Source organism: Brachionichthys hirsutus, chromosome 10 (assembly GCF_040956055.1).
Source record: "Brachionichthys hirsutus isolate HB-005 chromosome 10, CSIRO-AGI_Bhir_v1, whole genome shotgun sequence".
Lineage (NCBI taxonomy): Eukaryota > Metazoa > Chordata > Actinopteri > Lophiiformes > Brachionichthyidae > Brachionichthys > Brachionichthys hirsutus.
Window position 1 is genome coordinate 1830389 of NC_090906.1, and position 21943 is coordinate 1852331.

At 48.3% G+C, this 21943-nt stretch overlaps 4 protein-coding genes and 7 non-coding genes across 11 annotated transcripts; 3 read left to right on the forward strand and 8 right to left on the reverse strand.

The window, feature by feature from the left end:
• Positions 1-1112: 1112 nt before the first annotated feature.
• trnaa-agc (transfer RNA alanine (anticodon AGC)) lies at positions 1113-1185 on the reverse strand. The gene has a single exon. It is a non-coding gene; the product is annotated as a tRNA-Ala (tRNA).
• An 889-nt stretch (positions 1186-2074) lies between these two features.
• Positions 2075-3043, forward strand: hspb9l (heat shock protein, alpha-crystallin-related, b9-like). The gene has a single exon (XM_068744077.1). It carries the CDS (start codon positions 2168-2170, stop codon positions 2837-2839), a length of 672 nt encoding a protein of 223 aa, XP_068600178.1. The 5' UTR covers positions 2075-2167; the 3' UTR covers positions 2840-3043.
• Positions 3044-6001: 2958 nt separating this feature from the next.
• On the reverse strand, positions 6002-10598 carry fam53c (family with sequence similarity 53 member C). The gene is made up of 5 exons (XM_068744240.1): positions 10545-10598; positions 10058-10489; positions 8783-8840; positions 6549-7537; positions 6002-6380 (listed from the first exon to the last, which is right to left on the reverse strand). The coding sequence occupies exons 1-5, from the start codon at positions 10596-10598 to the stop codon at positions 6078-6080; spliced, it is 1836 nt and encodes a 611-aa protein (XP_068600341.1). The 3' UTR covers positions 6002-6077.
• A 2329-nt stretch (positions 10599-12927) lies between these two features.
• slbp2 (stem-loop binding protein 2) lies at positions 12928-15713 on the reverse strand. Its single transcript, XM_068745034.1, has 9 exons — positions 15664-15713; positions 14513-14686; positions 14352-14429; positions 14183-14263; positions 13891-14031; positions 13645-13815; positions 13344-13506; positions 13136-13274; positions 12928-12992 (listed from the first exon to the last, which is right to left on the reverse strand). Exons 1-9 carry the CDS (start codon positions 15711-15713, stop codon positions 12928-12930), a joined length of 1062 nt encoding a protein of 353 aa, XP_068601135.1.
• A 1284-nt stretch (positions 15714-16997) lies between these two features.
• zmat2 (zinc finger, matrin-type 2) lies at positions 16998-19833 on the forward strand. Its single transcript, XM_068744674.1, has 6 exons — positions 16998-17020; positions 17671-17770; positions 17908-18031; positions 18179-18252; positions 18393-18538; positions 19090-19833. Exons 1-6 carry the CDS (start codon positions 17003-17005, stop codon positions 19231-19233), a joined length of 606 nt encoding a protein of 201 aa, XP_068600775.1. The 5' UTR covers positions 16998-17002; the 3' UTR covers positions 19234-19833.
• A 154-nt stretch (positions 19834-19987) lies between these two features.
• On the forward strand, positions 19988-20060 carry trnav-aac (transfer RNA valine (anticodon AAC)). The gene has a single exon. It is a non-coding gene; the product is annotated as a tRNA-Val (tRNA).
• A 589-nt stretch (positions 20061-20649) lies between these two features.
• trnav-cac (transfer RNA valine (anticodon CAC)) lies at positions 20650-20722 on the reverse strand. The gene has a single exon. It is a non-coding gene; the product is annotated as a tRNA-Val (tRNA).
• A 175-nt stretch (positions 20723-20897) lies between these two features.
• On the reverse strand, positions 20898-20970 carry trnav-cac (transfer RNA valine (anticodon CAC)). The gene has a single exon. It is a non-coding gene; the product is annotated as a tRNA-Val (tRNA).
• Positions 20971-21145: 175 nt separating this feature from the next.
• Positions 21146-21218, reverse strand: trnav-cac (transfer RNA valine (anticodon CAC)). Its single transcript has one exon. It is a non-coding gene; the product is annotated as a tRNA-Val (tRNA).
• Positions 21219-21393: 175 nt separating this feature from the next.
• trnav-cac (transfer RNA valine (anticodon CAC)) lies at positions 21394-21466 on the reverse strand. Its single transcript has one exon. It is a non-coding gene; the product is annotated as a tRNA-Val (tRNA).
• Positions 21467-21641: 175 nt separating this feature from the next.
• Positions 21642-21714, reverse strand: trnav-cac (transfer RNA valine (anticodon CAC)). Its single transcript has one exon. It is a non-coding gene; the product is annotated as a tRNA-Val (tRNA).
• Between the last annotated feature and the right edge of the window lie 229 nt (positions 21715-21943).

A 21943-nucleotide genomic window follows, 5' to 3' on the forward strand; every position in this document is an offset into this window, starting at 1 on the left:
CATGTTTGGTCAGAGAGGCGGGAACTTGCGGTCCTGGCTGCAGATGGAAGTTTCGGTGCTCTTCACCGTCTTTATGTCGCGGTTTTTGGAGCGGAAACCGTCCGGTGGAGTCCAGTCTTCGGTTCGGCTCGGCGGGTGTTCACTGCCGCCCAAACTACAGCCGGGACGCCGCGAACACGGAGGACAACCAGCCGCCATGGCCGGAAACTCTGGAGACACGTCACGGCTCTTTTTTTTTTTTTTTAGACTAATGGAGCTCGTCCAGGACGTCATCATTTCCTCAGCCCTTATTTGGATGTCTTCCTGTTAGACTGCTGATCGGGTGCGAGTCCGCTCTGTAGATCAACGCAGGCCAAAAACGTGCTCGAAAGATGATTTAACGTCCCTCAGAGACATTTAATCTAAGTTCGATAAATAGTCGGCGCAACGTTTAATTTAGGATTTGAATGAATAGGAAGAATACTTGCTTCTGTAATGGAATGAAATAAATTATAAAACCCTGTGAAAATTCAACTTTCTGACAACAGTAACGTCATTAAAGTAACAGTAACTTCTATCAGGTCGCAGTTAGTTTAATCTGTAGTTGTTTCTCCACTATCTACTATTAGTGAGGTGGATTGTACATATGGTTTTAATTCCACTAATATTTTATGAGTTTTTCATAATAATAATAAATTCACGTTTCAAATCATTTTGTATTGTTATTGTTTGTCTGTCACATACGTTTTGAAAATGTGACCTATCTTCACAAAACAAACATAGAAATGCAGTTTAACACGAGTAGTGAAAGGAAGTTTTGCAACAGCGCCCCCTGCTGGTTGATAAAGACATGCTCGAAGTGTGTCGCTTTAAACAGCGAAATTAAACGTTGATATAAAATAAAATAAAAAACATTTTCTGTGCGTAACTTCCTCCTTTGATTGGCTTCATTCCTTTCTGTTTGCAGGCGTGTTTCCGCCTGTGTCCTCCTCATCTCGTCATTCATATAATTTAACGGCTCGTTTACTGAAACGTTACTCGTGAAACGGGGAATTCGTCTCGTTATTTATTTATTGATATGCTCAACGAACGAGTTTAGCTGATTCCTTCAACAAAAGACAAAAACGAGCACCTGGAGGATGCGGGCATCGATCCCGCTACCTCTCGCATGCTAAACGAGCGCTCTACCATTTGAGCTAATCCCCCGTTCTAGCAGGCTGACTATAACGTCGGAATATTGGATGCTCAATCCGGTTGCGGGTGTTGCTGGAGCCTCGAACCCATCCCAGCAGTCTACGGGCGACAGGCGGGGAACACCCTGGACAAGGCTCTGATAATTATACAACTATAATCTGCTAACGCGCTAAAAGTGGCAGCTGGGTCACGTCATTGTGACACATGACGTCATCTGTCAGCAGCTCAAATCACGTACCGCACAGACTTGACTGAGCTATTTTTACAAACTATTTTTATTCTATTTACAAACACAGCTGTTAAATGGGTTCCTTGAAAATGTCCAACATCCCATCAGGACTGTTTCACAACGCCCAATCCACATTAACCAGGACGGCGTATACGTCACTCTGGGAGTCTCTGTGCGTTTTCAGGAAGACATCTTTATTATAATATAATAATTACACACAAAATAAGCAACAACAAATTGGGTTCACTCCCCAGGATTGACACAATTTGATTGCAGAGCTGTGAACAGATCTGATAACGTGTGTCCGTCAGCTGGACCTCAGATCATAAACCTGCCTTTGATCTGATCCAGGGGAGAGCAATCGCCATCCGCTCCGTACAAGGAGTTAAAAGTTCAAACAGAACGAGTTGAAATGCCATCGCCTGTGAACGAGAGGTCGGAGGTTAGAAGACGGGAGACGAGTGACACACGTCTGCGTGTCATCGGTAACTTTTTAAAGGCCGTGACGGAGTCCTGCAGCAGAAATAGAACAGAGCTCAGATGCATCGGCATGTGGCAGCAGGCTGCAGGAATACCAGTCAGACTGCTTTTAGACTGTCAGTACACACACACACACACACGCGTGGGAATGCTGCTGGATGTTTCTGGAGAGGAGTGTGTGTGTATAAAAGCAGCCCCACGCCTGGACATCAGGCAGACAGACGGACGGACTCCAGACTGAAGCTGCTGAGCTGAAACGAGACCTCCACCTCCGCTCCTCCCAGAATGCTGTGTCCAAGTGTCTTCCAGCCGTCCCCCGTCGCCGCGAGGCCCTTCCTGGACCTGCACTGGCCCATCCGAAGCCTGTGGCCCGAGACCCGGCCCCTGTTCTACCACATCGAGCAGGAGATGATCCGCCACATGCAGGAGATGAGGCACACCATGGAGTACATGGAGAGGCTGCACCAGAAGATCTTCGAGGAGCTGGACCAGACCTGCGGCTCGGTGGGACCCCCCCGGGTGGGAGCCCCCCTGAAGGCCATTGGCTTCGAGGAGTTGGTGAAGGACGGCAGCAGCTTCGCCCTCAGCCTGGACACTCAGGACTTCACCCCCCAGGAGCTGTCTGTGAAGCAGGTGGGCCGGAAGCTCCGGGTGAGCGGCAAGACGGAGAGGAAGAAGGAGGATGACGAGGGCTCGTACGCCTACACCTGTCGGGAGTTCAGGCAGGACTTCGACCTGCCAGCCGGCGTCCGCCCCGGGACGGTGACCTGCTCACTGGTGGACGGCCGTCTGCAGATCCAGGCGCCCCAGGAGAGAGCGCTGAATGATGGGAAGGAAAGGATCGTCCCCATCAACGTCGCCTCATCCCCAGCCATCGCGTCCACCAGCGGGGGGGCAGAGGAGAGCGCCTCCTCCTCCTCCTCCTCCTCAGAGAGCAGCCCTCCCGAGAAGAAATGAACCATCTCATCTCCTCTTCTCAGAATTAGGACTTCATGTCAAAACTACATTCTCATAATGTCCTGTATGAATATATCTATATTATTATTGTATCTCTTAATATTGTGTCAAATATATATATATATATATATAAACTCTGTTCAACCTCACGTGTTTATTAATGTTACATCATATTTGTAATGAAAATAAATTGTAACAGAATGATTCCATTCTCATACTGATTTATTGAAATACTACTTTCTCATAAATGGATATTTCCATGATAAAAATCTCATTTATTTCATTTTATCCTCATAATATTATTGATCTGGGCCTGTCTACTATCATCCAACCTGAAAAAGGGCTCGGGCTCCACCCCAACACAGAACCTCACGGGGAAATTGGCCATTTTTTTTTACATCATTTGAACAAATTTCCTCAAAATGTGTAGATTTTTGGCACCGTCCTGCAGACAAACAGACGAGGGTGAGGACACGGTCTTCTCCTGATTTGTCAGATGCTTCAAATGCAAATAAATATGCATATTTCTGTTTCAAAATAGATTCTACTCCCGTTTGAGCAGGTCACCTCATGGTGGTGGTGGTGGGGGGGGGGTGGCGTGCCCTGGCCCCAGATAAGCGGTAGATGATGGATGGATAGAAGCGTTTCTAATGAGTCATGACAATAAATACACCAGCTTTTCCTTTCTTTGTAAAATAATTCTCAATAAACTTAATTTATTCACAAACTGCTTTTCAAATAGCCACATTGCCGTTGTTCTTTTTTTTTTTTAAATCACATACAATAAAAAACATTTCTAAAAGACGAGGCGTCCGAGCCTCTCGGTCTACTTTGTACACCTCCGTTTACATCTCCACCTCCTCCGTCTGAAGATTCTATTATTAATATTTCTTTTCAAACACGATGCGTTTATAATCACGCGCAGACATCAGATTAGAAATAGTTTGTTTTTTTTAAACAGCAGGGAAATAATGAACAGAGGGACTAGAAACTGAACAGCTACAGCACACATTTCCTTTTCTTCTCTGTTAATTATGTCTGTTCCTTTTTTCTTTTAACATTTATGATTTACAGAATATGTTCAGTTAAGGCTCATGTTGAGTGTGACAAATGAACAAACCGAAGGGATGGATGGAGTGTGTGTGTGTGTGTGCGCAACAAAATGTCATTAAAAAAAAATGTTTTCCTTTAGTCTCGTAAAATGTCTCAGTTCAGATTTAAAATTTGTATGCTAACAAACTAGCTTAGCTTTCAGATGTAGCTTAGCATAATTCTCTTGATGCTCATATAAATATCATGCTAACATGTTTGTTAATACAGGATGGGGTTAGCCCAGTTTATCAGGTATAGTAAAAAAAAACCTGATTCGATTGAATAATTTCTCACACACAGACAAAAGAAACATTTTGGGTGCTAAACATTTATGCTAAGCTAGGCTAACCACATCCTGACTTCCCAGGTTAACACCAAGTTGAGCTGTTCCTTCATGAGAGTTTAAATACAGACGTGTTTTTTGATGTGAACAAAAAATGTTGGGAAACAAATTGCAGTTCCATATTTGAATTTTAAACCCTTTACCAAAACAAAACCTTCTCTGTGAACTCGCTGCCGTCATGAAGTTAACAGTAGCGCTGTCAAAATCAAAAGACATTTAATCCAACAGCTGACATTTAAACATTTTTGTTTTCTAAATGTGCTGAATGGCTTCCATTGTGCTGCATTCAAGGGCAGTCGGTCATCTGCGCTCTGCAGAATGGAAACACAGGGTTAAATTTTACGATCCAGTTTGCGCTCCGATTTGCCTTTTGTTTGGAGTCTGGAACTTTCGTGGCCTGGCCTCCACTCTACGCTTCCAATGAAGCGTTTTCTGTACGACTGACTGTGATGGAAATGAACACAAGGAACTCAAACCTGACCTGGTGGAGGTGAAACGGATCAGCAGGAATGTGACGTACGGTTCGGTACAAAAGCCCCCCCCTATAAAACAAGCTGTGGTCATGAACGCAGCCCCCAGCGACGCGGACGCGCTGCAGAGAAAAGCTCCAGGTTTCATTCTACCGTCACTGAACCTTTTGAGGGGTGGGATAATAAAAATTCTAAAAAAATCACCAGCCGGAGGTTCTGTTCATCAGTCGTATTCAGATCCGAAGTAATCACACTTTGACTTTTCATGGTTGGTGTATAAAGATACCAGGAACAATCCAGAACCTTTTGATGATGATCCAGATCACCATGTGGACGGTGTAAATCCAATCAGGAGGGGAACGAGCAGCTCGGCGGAGGTCTGCGCTCCCGGAGTGCTTTTCTAGTTTCGGATGAAAAACCTTGTTAATATTTTTACGTTTAATCTCACTATTCCAAATCTGAGGCGTTTGAGAATGAAGAACATGAATAAAAACAAAACAACCGCATCGTCTCTGAACCAATTTCACCGTCACGTTGGAAACAGAATCAGGATTCAATGTAGACACGAGTCACATGACAACCAGGTGGGTTTAACCACACGCACACACACACACACTCGTGTGTGTGTCGTGTTTTTGCAATGACGAGAATGTGTGAACACTCAGGTGAACAACAGCATCATTGACTACCCGCCCTCAGCGCAGCCTGATGGGGCAACGCCTCAAGCAGCGAACCCAAACGCATCATCGCCGCCAGTTACGGAAGACTATTGATCGCCACCAACCAAGGAAAATCCAAAAATGATGTCTCTATGAATCAAGACACTTGATCACGGATCGCATTTCCGGCTCGTTTTTTTTTCTATTGTGATCACCAAACCAGCCAAACGAGGAGACGGAACCTGCCATCAAAGCGGAGGCGGATCAGCCAATCGGAGCCTCTCCTGCCTCATCAAATACGACGCGCGAATCAAGTGAGTCAGGTTGTGGCTGCAAGGCGACGCCCTCGTCAGACTGTCCTGGGTTTCAGTTTCAGACGGCCAGCGCTAAGCGGGACCCCGTAGCGTGGAGGTTTCCTCTCGTCGCAGGCAGAGATCCTCCAGGAGGACGCCGCGGCGCCGAGTCGTTACCGGCGGTAGTCAGATCATCACCGTCGTCGTCAACCCCGGCTCATCCAATGAGAGAAGGCGTGGTTCCTGAGAGCTTTGCTGATTGCGAGTGTTGAGATGATGGATCCAGGAAGTGGGCGGGGGTTCAGATCATTTCAAAACAAAGCTAAATAAAAAAAAAAAAAAAAAAAAAACACTCAAAACAGCCTTCCATTTACAAATATGTCAGTTTTCTTCTATTAAATTCAAGTCCAGTTCTGTACAATCCCTCTCAAACACCGTCTGCTGGGCCACCTCTCGCTCCTCCGCCTCCTCTCCCCCATCGTCGTCATCATCATCATCATCATCCTCGCGGCACTCCTCGTCACTCTCGCTCAGCGGGCCGATGCTGGTGCGGCCCAGGCACTCGGCCGGCGAGCAGGAGCCCCGGAAGTCACCCATGAAGGCCTCCATGCCCCTGCAGACGTCGCCGCCGCCGCAGACCAGCCTGCCGCCACGCTCCAAACACTGCGGGTCGACGCTGCGGGTCTGCGGGGAGGACAGGGGGAGGACGGGGGGGAGGACAGGGGGAGGACAGGACATCAGAACATCAGAACATCAGGACATCAGAAAAAGGTCACCCGTTATCTGATTAAACTAAATAATCAAACACAGACTCAGTGTTCACTATTTAGTGAATCGCAAACGTCTCGGTACCTGAGTCATCTTGGCGAAATCCAGGACGGGTCGGGCGCAGGGTCGGTCGTTGTCGCGCCGTCTCTTCAGACCCGGTTTGAGCAGCAGAAGGTCGCAGGGCTGCGAGTGGCATCGTGGAAGCTGCGGCGGCAGGCTGCGGCGGAGGGACGAAGGTGTGCTGCAGGCCGAAGAGGGCGAGGCGGGCACCGGGCCCCCCCGTGCTGCGCCGACAGAACACCCCGGTGGAGGTGCCGCCGTCGCCGCCGCTCGGCTCGGGACGGGAGGCGGGGGCAGGAACGTGGAGGCCGCAGAGTCTCTGATGAGGACGGGCGAAAGGGAGAAACGCCTCTGAGGAGGGGGAGGAGGGTGGAGAGGCGAGGGCGAGGAGGAGCAGGATGAGGGGGAGGGGAAGAAGCAGCAGCAAGCTCCTCCCCCTGCCGCTGCCTCGCTGGGGTCCCAGGGGAAGCTCCAGGGCAGGGGGGAGTCTGGAGAAAGCGCCAGGCTGAAGAAGGTGGGGCTGGATGACGAGTGCAGCGAAGAGTTCAGGGAGGAGCTGGGAGCACGGAGAGGACAGGCCCCGCCCCCACCTGGCCCTATGCCGCCTCCCCCTCCGATGCCTCCTCCCGCGCCCCCGTGACACTGCTGACGACTAACCGGAGTCCAGACCCGTGAGGCGCTGGGCCGCCAGGTGTAGCGACAGCGCGACAGGTCCTCGGGCACCGACAGGGAACGGCAGTGGCGTTTAGGCGGCGGCGGAGGGGGAGGGGGCGGGGCGGGGCCAGGAAGAGCTGCAGGCGCCCCGGGGAGAGACAACTCGGATGCTGAGGTGCTGGGAGCCAGGGGCCGGTGCTGCTGTGCCTGAGAGGGCATGCCGTCCAGGGGGTCACCCCCCTCGTGTAGGTGAGCATCTGGGGGCACCAGGGGCACAGGCCCAGGTGGAAAACTGGAGCTCAGTAACCCCCCCTGTAGGCCAGACTTGGAGGGAGGGCAGAGCTGCCAGTAGCTGCTCTCTGAGAAGAAACATAAATTTGAGTACAGTCGTCCCTCGATATAACGCGGCTCATCTTCCGCGACTTCGCTGCTTCGCGGATTTTTAAAGCAATTTTTCCGGTTTTTGTTTTTTGCACTTGAACGCGCCTTGAAGCGGCGCAATGACGAAGAGGCGCGGTCGGAGGAACTGTGAAATACGCGCAAGTCGTTATTAATCATTTCTCATGTGTTCAACCTCGTGGGTTGATCATTAAAATTAAATTCGTTATTTCTAAAAGCTATCATGTTAATTTGTTATGCGTTTGTTTAATAGCGCTCTTATTCTCTGTGTAAAAAGAGGCTTTTATTTTGTAGGAGCATAAACGTGACGTCCCTTATGGGTATCGTTTCTTCCTGTTGATACATGTAGCCGCGCTGCTGTGCTAAGCTATCCAGTAAAGCAGCATGAGAGGCTAAAGACAGCACGAGTAGAATATTTGTTCTTTTGCACTCCAAGCGGCTCTTCCCTCGACCTGCACGCCTTAACATTATTAACAGGAAAACATTTACTGTACTTTCTATATATTTTTATTTCTCAAACAAATGTTTCGTTCTGAAAAGGTTCTGATCTTTGGTTTCATTCTATAATACTGAAACAATCTATTTAGATGAATGCCTGACTGCTAAAAGTGTATAAAGTGTGTGGTGAGGGGTTTTACAGCCATAAAACATTTATGTACATGTATAATAACTAAATAAAAATAAAGATCACTACATTGCGGATTTCACTTATTGCGGGTTGTTTTTGGAACGTAACCCCCGCGGAAAATGAGGGACTACTGCATAACCCACGTCAGGTCCAGCCGTTTTTCCACTTGTTAAAATATCATTTTATCAGAATTTGTATAAACATGGAAAGCAAACAATCTAAATTGAGCTAACATATGAAACCAAAATATCTAAAGGAGGCACCTGGACCTGGAGAAACTAAGACGTGTTCCTGAATTCTGTCCAGCGTTCTTTGAGATGTTCATGGACATTGTGGGAACTTTGCTAATTCATGTCGGCTAAAACTGCTGCTATTCCAAAGGTCAGAACATCTCCAACCCTGCTGGACAGAGTTAGATGCGGCTGCCCTTTATCTTTCTCCCGCGAGTCCAAGTTTAGGAAAGAAAATGTCCTAATTACCGTAACACTATCTTAAAGCTATTATTCAATTACAGAACATCAAAGATAATCTTTGAGAGAGAGATGAAGTCATTTAGAATGAAATCTGAAACACTCACCAGGCATCAAGCCATCTGGGGGCCAGCGCTCTGCGAGAGCCCTCGGGTCCAGCAGGGACTGAAAGTCAACGAAGACGAGGAGGAGTATAAGATATCCATGAAGCGTGGCTGATCTGCTTTTTGAAAGTTACTCATCTATCATTATTTTAGCAAATAGTGAAGCAAGAACTCAATTCAAGGTTGAAGTCTGTGGAGGCTAAAGTAACCCATTTCAGACAAGTACGGCGTCAACTCGAGGTTCCACACCCGGGCTGGTTAAAAGTTCAATAATCTACAGTGAAAAGGTGGAATAGAAAAAGGTGGGGGCCGCGGGGGGGGGGGACGACGACTCACCGGGTAACAGTCCCCTGGCTGATCAGGGTTGCCTTCCAGAATCTGCTTCCTCAGGCTCTCCACAAGCAACGTAACCACTGCATGGTGGCAGTGGGACAGGGGTGAGATGGGGGAGGGAGGAAGGGAGGAGATGGGGGGAGGAGGAAGAGGAAGAAGAGATGGAGAAGAGAGGGGCAGAGAGAAAAAAGGTTGAGGAAGGAGGGGAGAGCCACGTCCGTTTGGTCCGTCACAGCAGGTTCAGGGGAGGGGCTATAGGCACAGACTCCTCCTCCTCACCAGCTAAGGGCAAGGAAGCCCCGCCCACTATATCACAAAGCCATCCTCAGTCAGCCGTTGCCCTTGGCAACCCACCTGTAAAAGGAGAGAAACATTTGACCTCGTAAACTCACATTTTAACTATTAATCTAGTAGAAAACACCAACTGTCAAAAGTTTAAAAAAAAGAGCATCAGCTAAGATAATGCTAACACTAACCGCTAGTGCAGCATTATTGATTAGGCAGCTGTTACTGTAGCATCTCTTATTTTGAAACAAAACAAAATGGAAAGGTTGGTAGCTTCTACCGCTACCGTAAGCTTCTCCAACATGCTAATGTCCAACTATAAAATAAATGGAATCAGCATTTTCTCCTGAAACGTGAAGCACAAATCTCAAAAGTTGCTCATTGAATTGCAATTTTTTTGGAAACCAAAATTCTATCAATACCATTCTTTATTCCAACTAACAACCTGAACACATACAAACACACCTGTGCTGCCTTGACGCCTTAATTAGTCAAATTTGGATGCTCCCCATCGCTATCACACACACACACACACACACACACACACACACACACAGTAACATCTGATCATTGCAGCTGATCTGACTGACTTCCACCTACATACAGTCAGTAAACTGGTTCCTATAAAGCTTTCTAAACTCAAGATGCTCGGGGGGCCACGGAGAGCTCGGGGGCCCCGGAGAGCTCGGGGGCCCCGGAGAGCTCGGGGGCCCCAGAGAGGTCGGGAGCCACGGAGAGCTCGGGGGGCCCGGAGAGGTCGGGGGGCCCGGAGAGGTCGGAGGCCACGGAGAGCTCGGGGGCCCCGGAGAGGTCGGAGGCCACGGAGAGCTCGGGGGCCCCGGAGAGGTCGGAGGCCACGGAGAGCTCGGGGGCCACGGAGAGGTCGGAGGCCACGGAGAGGGCGGGGGCCCCGGAGAGGTCGGGGGCCACGGAGAGCTCGGGGGCCACGGAGAGGGCGGGGGCCCCGGAGAGGTCGGGGGCCACGGAGAGCTCGGGGGCCCCGGAGAGGTCGGAGGCCACGGAGAGCTCGGGGGCCACGGAGAGGTCGGAGGCCACGGAGAGCTCGGGGGCCCCGGATTCCGGGTTGACAGACTGTCCCCGGCAACGTCCAGCCCGAGCTGAGCCGCGTCACCGATGCCGGACTGACTTGAGGCCGCTGGGCATCTCCGGCTGCTGCTAGCTCGTGGCTAACAGACCCCATTGTTTTCAATCAGACATGCTAACACGCACACACACACACGGTCCGATAAGTCGACGTGCCATTTGAATGCAGCGTTAATGTGATAATGTCTCCGTGAAAGCATCCACCATCTCAGGGTTGCGTCGACGGGCGGGCTAGCGGCGCGGCGCGGCGCCGTGCAGCACAACACAACGCTCCGCCAGCTACGCGAGCTCGCTATAAATAAAATGTCATCTCGTTATTACCGTCAAGGTCGGCAAATCGCACTCGGTCTTCCGGTTGGCTTGAACAAACCGTTCACGTTTCCGTTCACGGCCTCGCAGGGTCTCCTGCTCAGACGGGTGTGTTCGGGGGGGGGGTCTGCGGGGCTAGCAGGCAGCGACACTGGCCGCCAGCCCGCGTCAGGGGGCACCAGGGAGCTAACGGGAGCTAGCGGGAGCTAACGGGAGCTAACGGGAGCTAGCTAGCTGACCTGCCCAGCGTTAGCCGCAGTGATTCCGAAAACAAGCCATTTCAGAGGGACGTTCTCCGGCGTCCGTCCCTCCTCTCGACTTTAACCGAGACAGCATGTTTCAGAATATATCTCAAATCTGTTTCAAGATAAAATTAAAAACTACAGCCAGCGCCATAACGGGATTATTCCAGCGATGAAGGAAAACAACATCCGACCGGCCTGCGAGCCCCTTAAGCAGCGTGCGGGATGCTGCAGGACGGCTCGACCCAGATCAGCTCGCAGAAACAAGCAGGCTTGATTTATCTCCTCTCCGGCGGGCGGAGCGCTTACCTTACCGGACAGCAGGGTGAAGCGGCTCCGGGGGGAGGCGGGCAGGCGGGCGGGCAGCGGCGGAGTATCGACCCAGCAGAATGAAGGCGGCCGCTGTCAGCACTAGACCGACCACAATGACTTAAAGCCCGCAGCGAAACGCGCACACCGGCCGCTGCAGCGTCCGGGACGGGCCGAGCATCGGTTACTAATAATGTCCAACGCGGCGTAATGATGAATGCATAACAATAACGAATGTAAGCGCGCACGCCCGTGCGCGGTGGGCTTCATAAATAACGTTTACGGTGCCAGGAGGGGCGGGGCTTCACCTCATCGCAGCACCTGCTGCTCCTTTTATTTTTATCATCTTCACTCAATCCAGAAACGATTTTTTTTTTATATATAGAACGCCTGAAATAAATAATTAAAATGCGTTAAATCTAAAATAAAATATTTTTAAAAAGTCCCTGAGATACTCAAGAATATCGGGAGTTGTTGTTTGACAGCGACTGACGTGCGCCCTGATGCGCTTTATTGATCGATTCTGCGTTTCTAGTTTAATGGTCGGGATGTTGAGGTGGCAGAACCTGATCTGACGTGTGGACGGAGGAGCCCCTTCCCCTCACCCAACCCCACGCTGGCGTCCCGGACGGAACGGGATCAGGATCCAGGCGTTTTTTAACGTGGGACGTCAGAAGTCTAGAAACGTGGTTTTAAAGATCACGTATTATACGCCTTTTCCACAAGTTATCGCAGTTCCCAGACACTTATATGAAATATCTGTAACGGTTTTGGACAAAATAGCAAACAGATGCTGCAGGACAGCGTCCCTCTTTTGTCTCAAAACGCTCGGTCAGTGAATTGTTCACTAGGATACATTCCCCAAATCACTTCTCATATTAACCAAATCCCACCAATAAATGCCTGCTGGTCTTAAACTTCACTCGTACAGCCACAGACCAAGCTGGACTTTGTGCTGTAATGGTCTGGTCCCCGCCCCCCCACCCTCCTGTAATGAAGATGAAACTGCTCCATTTTTTATTTTATTTTGAAGACTTTATTTTCCATCTTTATTACATTTTTCAGCTTTACTCAATATTCAAAATGACAATTTGAGAAACAAAGTAAAAGAAAACTACGCAAAGCAACAGCCAGCCCCCCTCCCCTCCGTTAAGTAGTTTTTTAGAAAAAACACCAAGGTACACACAGCAGCTGGAGCATGAGAGTGACGGTGGACCAAAGTGAGGACTACCAGTCTAAAAGTGAATTTAAAAAAGTTTAAGCTTTCCTTCAGTGCAGGATCGTCAAAGTGAAACCGGATGTGAGGTGATGCAGTTTAACAAACACACGCCGTGCGAACAATAATAGGCTGCTCGATGTCCAGCTGTCTCAAGGACCCGTCGCGTCCCTGATGTCGACCACCTTAAAAAAGACATGCGCTCTAGAGCCAAACACTGAGGATCAATAGATTACACAAAGTCCAGTTGAAGACGTCGCATCACACTTGGATGATGATGATGAAGATGATCGGGCAGTTAAAGACGTTGCCCGGCCGGAACCCTTTCTGGACCGGTGGAGAGTCGACCACTAGTACGGATTCCACAACAGCTGGTCAGAAAAAACCGGAACCTGCTGGTCATCAGAGCCCAAATCTACAAGAGAGAAGACCTGAGAGCAGCAGGACCAGAGAAGGCGGAGCCTAACAGCAAAGACTTTGACCAAATCTTAATTTGAGGGATCCTCATTAGTCAGCGTTTCATTTCGACAAGAATTCTGGAGTCATGGAACCACTGACCTGTGACATCATCACGGGAGTCATCGGCCTCCAGCAGGAGGCGGAGCCAGTCAGCTATACCATTACTAGTGGAAAATTGATTGCCAATGGAGCAGCTCAGGCCAGGAGGAGGATGGAGGGACACGAGACCTCCGTCGCTCTGACGGGAAGAGACAACAGTAAACAACGGCAGCGACTGGACGGCGAGCGTCATTTCGTCACCGCCTACAGGCGAGAGGGGGCAACTCCAAGGTCCAGGAAACGCCAGCGGCGTCTCGGCCGCCGGACGAAACACGCAGGAGGCTGGAGAGCCTTCCGGAGCCTCGCTCGCCCTCCGCGCATCTCTCCCATCTTCGCACAGGTCAGAGGTCAAACTCGCCAGCTGGCTCTGTCTGGAAACCAAGAAGAAACTAAACGTTTCGTCAGCTATGCTTCTCATCCGAGGACGCCGATATCAGGAGCTCATCGCGAGTCAGAAACCATCCGGCGGTCAGTCGCTGGTGAAACGGTCAACAGGGACAAAGACGTACAGTTTGTCCATCGGGTCCTGAGCGTCAGCGGGGTCCGCCTGGCCGTCGGTCGGAGGGTCCCACAGGTGCAGAGCTCGCCGCCACAGACGCACCTGCATGTCCCAGGAGCGCCGGCTGTACTTCCTGTACTTGTTCGGAGTGGAGGGGTGGAACTTCGGATCCCTCAGGTGTCTGAGGGAGAGAGGACAGGTCAGAAGCCTGTCTCGGGTCGGGCCGGGGACGAGAAGGGAGGTTTCACGGTCTCACCTGGGGACCTGCAGCAGGTAGTTCTGGTAGCCGGCGGTGTTCTTCCCGTATTGAATCTGTTTCTGGCGGCGCTTCAGAACGGCGGCGTTGCTCTCGGTGTTGGCCGGGTCCTGGAGGCGAGGGAAGCGTCCCAACGAAGGCCTGCAGGGACACGGCGGTCCACAATGGCGTCAGTGAAATGCACAGACATCTGACTGTCTCAGACATTTGCGTGTCCTTTTATCGCATCGCATGAAGTTCCTGTATTTAAATAAAGTTTATATTTAGTTAGTTTAGTTTTTGGAGCACCGACCTCTTGCCGTCCAGGTCGTCCGTCCCCACAGCCACGCTGCTGGTGGACGCTTTGAGGATACACCGCTCCAGGATGGACGGCCTGACAGACAGTTTTGGTTGCCCATTTAATTTTAGGTTACATTTCTTTAGTAAAACATTATAAACCCAAAGAAGCGACGCAGCCGAACCTGCGGGGCTTGTTGCTGGCGGCTCGGTCTCGTCCCCTCAGGCCGCTGGCAGGCTGAGACGGGACCGGAGAGGCGTTACTGCAAGGACAAGGAGGCAAAGCTCTGGAAGGGACAGAGCAAGACAGCGTTGTGACCCCGGGGACTGCAGGTGTGCTGCTCACCTGACCAGACTGTCAAACACAGAGCTGCAACCGGGGAGGAGCCACGGCTCCGGCGTGGGGCGCCCGGAGGAGTTGGAGCGTCCGGCGGAGGCCAGCGCCGGGTCGGGGAGGCCGTTCCACAAGGCCGCCGACCAGTCCTTCACACAAACGCAGGACCACGGGCTGAAACAGAAGCTGGCGGTAGACAAGGTTACCTCGGGTCGTGGCGGGAGAGGCCGGGGCGCTCGTGCGAAAGGTCAAACAAATGGAAGGGTGAAATAGTGCAGCAGAAGATCCGGAAATGCTGCCGACGCCTTGATGTCACCGGGCAGAAGCACCGCGGGGTCGTTAGAGACCCACCCGCGGTGGGACAGCCCGACGGGACAGCCTGACGGGACAGCCTGACGGGACAGCCTGACGGGACAGCCCGTGATTTTCTGAAGGAGAGGACCGCCGTAGAGCAGCTCAAATCGGCCGCCCAGGAACAGACAAATGCCAACAGTGCTTGACGTCCCATCAGCTTCCACCCCAAAAAATAAATGTTACTCTACGTGAATAAAAAAAAACCTCACAGTCAAAAGTCCAGGATTAACCCTCAAGATTTGTGATCTAAAGGCTTTTAGGGTTCGAAACAGGACATCAAGTCCTAGATAGCATCTTAAAATTCATTATCACTTCAAAAATAACTGGTCAGAGTTGCCTTTGAAAAGAAATCTCACTTTCACTGCAAATAGATTAATGAAATAAATGTAGAAAACATTGTTCTTTTGGCAAATTACATTTTAAACTATTTTTCTAAGATGGTCAACGGATTATCAGAGCAAAGATAAATGGAATCATCGTAATCTAAAACACAGACACCGCTCTAACTCATTGAGAGAAAAGGTTTAGCAAAGCTAAATATTAGGTCGACACTTCCGGTTTCGCCTTCATATCAAAAACCGCAAACGTATTTTTAGACGGAATGCTTTTACTGTGAAAACCCTGCAGCAGGAAGTCTAATCTGTCGCAGTGTTATTTAAATCGTCCTTAAATTGATGATTCTCCTGAACCGTCTGTAGAGACCGTGACGTCAAAATGGCTGAAGTCCAGAGCCTGAAATGAACTCTGGACCGTAAACCGTCTCTGAACGCAGCGTCAGCAAACGGCTAAACGTCCCCCCGGACCGTTACCTGTGGGACAGCAGCGGGCTTTGGGCCGCTTCGACTCCGCTGGTGGACATTTTCTGCAGGTGAAGATTGGCGCCTTCTCCTCGTGAGGGACTGACGCCATGACGCCACCTTGCAGGTTTTTTAAAGAGCCGCACCTGGCGGGGGGGCGGGGCCTACTGCCTCAAACTCCCCATAGTTTTCTCCATAGGATGATGAGCTCAAATCACACAGCCAATCAACTGTCAAAAGACCACTAACTCCGCCTTCCTTCCAGGTACATCTGATTGCTCATTAGTTATTCGTGACGTCACTCTTCACCTTCCGGAGTGAGCGACATTTGTGAAGGAAGAACCTCTGCAAATACTAATACTACTAATACTAAATATTAGATCCTCCAGGAAATTAGAAATATAAAAGTAAAAAATGTAAACTAGAAAAGCGCTCAGAGAGCGCAGACCTCCGCCGAGCAGCTCGTTCCCCTCCTGATCTACTCCGTCCACACGGTGATCTGGATCAGCACCAAAAGGTTCTAGATTGTTCTTTGTATCATTTTCACCAAACATGAAAAGTTAAAGTGAATCAGAGTTTATGTGTATTTTTAACTGATTTTTGAATCCGTAAATAAGTTTTCAGTGTTAAAATTAAATATTATTTCCTGACCTCATTCCGGATCCGATCCAGAACACATTTTACATGATAGTTCATATCTGACCCCTTTATGACTGGACTTTTGGTGAGTGAAATGAACGTATGTTTTTTAAAGAGGTTCGGTCCGGTGATATGTTTTTTTTTAAGTCTCAATTTTATGTAAATAGGAAAATCCAGATCGCGACAGTATACACAATCTGGATCGGATCCTAAATAAATTCTTGTGAGGTAGAGTTATGTTAAAATGTTATTATAAGAAAAGAGGGGCGGCGCCAAATATGCATTTACTTCAGTCTCTTTCAGTTTATCAGGGTTACAAAGCCTTTGAAATATTGTCCTTTGTCTCTGTCTTATTGAAAAGTGAACCGGAATAACATTTATTCCTTTATTCATTCATTCATTCAGATATTTAAACCCTTCTCTTCTTCCTTTACCGGGCCAGCCCAAAGCTCACCGGTCTCGTTCACCGTCTAGTGAAGTAAAGTGCGACTTTTCTTCCTCTGCTACATATTTGGTGTTCATTGTTATTATTGTTTAGTTGTTGTTGTTGTTTGTTTTGAAGTATGAAACAATGAATTCTGGATAAACAGTGGAATTGATTTCGTTTTTATTTCCGCCATTGCCGCTCCGCTCCAGCAGGCGGCGGTGTTCACCGGCAGTAACCATAAACTCTGAGTTTACGACAGCCGTATTCCGTCACTAAGTAAACAAGATGGCGTCGGGCAGTGGGGTAAGCTCCCGATTCTAGATAATTTGATCATTTAATTGAATACATTGTCATGCAGCTTTTGTTTTATGCACAATTCTTCCCGTTAATTACGTCATCAAACAGCTCAGACCGAACAGCAGCCAGGCTGGATCGGTGTTTAGCTAGCTAGCTGTTTACGGTCTTATTTTTAACTTCAGTGGTGTATTCTTCTAGTTGCCGCGATGGTTTAGGAGTTCTCATCTTCGTGTCCGGTCGGTTTCTACGCGCTGAAACGGTTTAAGATCGATAAGTGTTACCGTTTATCCCGCAAGCAGAGCGACCAGCCTGATCGCTTCTCGGCAGAAGCGTCAAACGTCATGAACACAAAACACTCTGCGATCTGAAGCGGTGATAACTGACATCGACCACGAGGAGGATCATTATTATAATAACTAATATTATTAATAATTATCTAATGACTAATAATGTTGCAGCAGCATGAGTTAAAAAGGTTAATTTCATATTTTCAAGTAATCCGAGCGGAGGTTTTATGAAGTAAAACACGAAGCACATTAAGAAATACAAGACAGAAAACAAAGTATGTTGACACACTGTGACGTGGCGCTGCAGCGAACTCCGGGGCAGAACCGTTCACGCGACTGAGGCCTTTTCCTTCTTCTCTTTCCTTCCAGTCCAGTAAGAATGACTTCCGCCGGAAGTGGGACAAAGACGAGTATGAAAATCTTGCTCAGAAACGACTTGTTGAGGAGAGAGATAAAGATAGGAGGGATGGTAAGATGGTTCTTTTCTTTCTCATATTCACTTTTCCTCCGTTTTTGTTATCCTCTGTTCTTTCCCTGTTCATGCTTGTCGAATGAAATTCTATTTACTTTATCATCATTGACTGGAAGACGACTCTCCCCCCTCAGGGAAAACCGCTCCGCCGATCAAGCGGGACCTCCTGCGCCACAGAGACTACAAAGTGGATCTGGAGTCCAAGCTGGGGAAGACCATCGTCATCACAAAGACCACTCCTCAGGCTGAGATGGGCGGGTATGAAGCGTCTCCTCCTCCTCGTCCTCGCTCCAGAACCGGATCGTGTTCTTCTTCTTCATGTCTTGGTCATCAGATTTATTTAAAACTGCTAACGTATGAAAGCTTTACCGCACGCACCTGATTGGCTGTCGTCTTCTTCTTCAGGTACTACTGTAACGTCTGTGACTGTGTGGTCAAAGACTCCATCAACTTCCTGGATCACATCAACGGAAAGAAGCGTGCGTTTACGCCGATGGAGCGACTCATCAAACCCAGTTGATGCTGACGTTTGCTTTACGGCGTGTTTGTGTTTGTGTTTGTGTGTGTGTGTGTGTGTGTGTGTGTGTGTGTGTGTGTGTGTGCGCGTGTGTGCGAGCAGACCAGAGGAACTTGGGAATGTCGATGCGAGTCGAACGCTCGTCTCTGGATCAGGTGAAGAAGCGCTTCGAGGTGAACAAGAAGAAGATGGAGGAGAAGCAGAAGGAGTACGACTTTGAGGAGCGCATGAAGGAGCTGCGGGAGGAGGTGAGGAGACCGACGAGGCTGTCGGGAAGTGTTGGATGAGGCCCGTAAACGCCAATGTGAAACGGCAGGACCAATCACAGTGAGGCGCGAGGACAACAGGATGTAGAGGGAAAAAACAAGCAGATTCTTCAGGAAGTCTTTTTGTGATCTGATAATTCATGCACCAAGTTTTAACATTAATCAGCACATCATTTAAAGTTTAAAGTCGTTTGATATTATTTCTAGTACAGTTCTTGCATAAGTAACCATGGCGATATACAGGATTAAGTCCTGCTGCATTGCACGGACTTGCAATGTTTTACTGTATTAGCAGTAGATTTAAAGGGTTAACTCCTGTGAATTATTTTATTATTTAGTGTGAGAAACATTAAAAACAGAATAATCTACATTTGTGCAGCAGAGATCTGTGAATCCTTACTTTAAAACTGCTAATCATGCCTTAGCCTTCTGCACAGGAAGTGTGTAAAATGATGTAACTGCACACACACGCACGCGCACGCACACACACACACAGCTGCTGGGTTCCTGAAACATTTCCTGCTGTCTGTCAGGAGGAGAAGGCGAAAGCCTACAAGAAGGAGAAGCTGAAGGAGAGGAAGCGTCGGGCGGAGGACGACGTGGACTTTGAGGAAGACGATGAGATGGCGGCTGTCATGGGTTTCTCAGGCTTCGGCTCGTCCAAGAAGAGTCACTGATGCTCTGCTGCTCAACTCTCCTGCAGGGACCGCCAGACCCCCCCCCCCCCCAAAAAACCCCCCCAAAACAAACAACAACAACCAGTCAGTCGGAGCTCCAGACCAAAACAAGGAGGATTCAGAAGTGTTCTTCGCCTAGAGCCAGACTCTTATTTTGGTAGAACATCTCATCTCGCTCTCTCAGCTCTGAGAGAAAGAGGAGAAGCTTCCTGTCAAAAGATCTGAAGAAGTTGAGAATCCTCTAACCAAAAATATATCAGGAGAGTCTTTCAAGTTGGAAAGAAGTCAGACTGCGAGATGTTGAAGTTCGTGCAGCTCAAACGTGTTTCAATTCAAAACACGACAAATAGCTGTTTTAGATTTTCATCATTTCTCCTCATACAAGTTAGCAAGTTTCATATTTAATTTTTTTTAATTAAAATTATAAATATGACACAAGCTAATTCTGTATTATTATTATTATAATATTAACAACTGGGGTATAAATATCAATACATTTAGAGTGAACCTAGCGGGAGGATCAATAGATAAATTAGCAACCGTAGACGTTGACATGCTAGATTCTCTTTGATGTATCAGTTGGATAAATTATTGTAATAAACACTTTTTTTTCTCATTTTTAATTGGCTCTCTGGTTTATTGCCGTCTGTCCGTGAAGGCATCCCTGAAACAAACAAACCAACCAGAGGAGAGAAGTTCCTGTGGAGAAGTGTACCGTCCAATATAAGGCATTAATCTGACCTGCACAGCCAAGGTTTCCGTAGTGTAGTGGTTATCACGTTCGCCTAACACGCGAAAGGTCCCCGGTTCGAGACCGGGCGGAAACATTTTGTGAAACCAAATGTTAACGTTTCTGTTTCGGCCTCCGTTAATGCAAGCGTCGAAGCCGGCGCTCTGAGAACCTGCCGTGAACCGGTAAATCGTTGTGGGGCGTGTCTGAAGGTTAACGCCGCTAGTAAGGCGTGACCCTGACGGGGCAGCGGCTTCAGGAGGCCGGGTGATTCCACCACTGCAAACCGGGGTCGTCTGTGGGACGTTTTAACCGCCCCGTGATTTGTCCGACTCTTCATTCCAATGATTTATTAATCCCGAATTATCCCTTCATGGAGAACCACTGAATGCTGAACCACAATGTTGTTCATCATTGTCCGTCCTACAAATCGGTCCGGAGGAGAAACACTCGGAACGCAGAATAGTTCCGGTCTGGACGGAGGCGTTCACGCTTCGTCATCAGGAGGTCTTGGAAAGTGACAAAAAACATGCAAGTCTGACGTCACTTCCTCATAATGTAACTTGACCGAACTTAAGCCGAGAAAAGGGGTCAGAAATATTTGGAGGCATGTTATAAAATAGCAGATTCTGATGAGTTTTCATTTCACATTTATATTTTAGTTTTTTTCAGTCAAGGATAATAAATGTTTCCGCCCGGTTTCGAACCGGGGACCTTTCGCGTGTGAGGCGAACGTGATAACCACTACACTACGGAAACGGACGTAGGACAAAAGACATGTAAGTCTGACGTCACTTCCTCATAATATAACTTAACCGAATTTAAGCCGAGAAAAGGGGTCAGAAATATTTGGAGACATGTTATAAAATAGCAGATTCAGATGAGTTTTCATTTCATATTTATATTTTAGTTTTTTTCAGTCAAGGATAATAAGTGTTTCCGCCCGGTTTCGAACCGGGGACCTTTCGCGTGTGAGGCGAACGTGATAACCACTACACTACGGAAACGGACGTAGGACAAAAGACATGTAAGTCTGACGTCACTTCCTCATAATGTAACTTAACCGAATTTAAGCCGAGAAAAGGGGTCAGAAATATTTGGAGGCATGTTATAAAATAGCAGATTCAGATGAGTTTTCATTTCACATTTATATTTTAGTTTTTTTCAGTTAAGGATAATAAATGTTTCCGCCCGGTTTCGAACCGGGGACCTTTCGCGTGTGAGGCGAACGTGATAACCACTACACTACGGAAACGGACGTAGGACAAAAGACATGTAAGTCTGACGTCACTTCCTCATAATGTAACTTAACCGAATTTAAGCCGAGAAAAGGGGTCAGAAATATTTGGAGACATGTTATAAAATAGCAGATTCAGATGAGTTTTCATTTCATATTTATATTTTAGTTTTTTTCAGTCAAGGATAATAAGTGTTTCCGCCCGGTTTCGAACCGGGGACCTTTCGCGTGTGAGGCGAACGTGATAACCACTACACTACGGAAACGGACGTAGGACAAAAGACATGTAAGTCTGACGTCACTTCCTCATAATGTAACTTAACCGAATTTAAGCCGAGAAAAGGGGTCAGAAATATTTGGAGGCATGTTATAAAATAGCAGATTCAGATGAGTTTTCATTTCATATTTATATTTTAGTTTTTTTCAGTTAAGGATAATAAATGTTTCCGCCCGGTTTCGAACCGGGGACCTTTCGCGTGTGAGGCGAACGTGATAACCACTACACTACGGAAACGCTGAGAGCCAAGCAGTTTCACTGAGTTTAACAACTGAAACTATTCACTGGCGTAGACAGAAGACGCTTCTTGGATGAGAGACGAAACATCCTTAAACATTTACGTCTAGCTGACGTAATTCGACACAGGTAAAATATCTTCAATATATTTCACACCTTTCCTGCTTGGAATATGATGTTTGCAGATGATATTGTGATCTGCAGTGAGAGCAGGGAGCAGGTAGAGGAG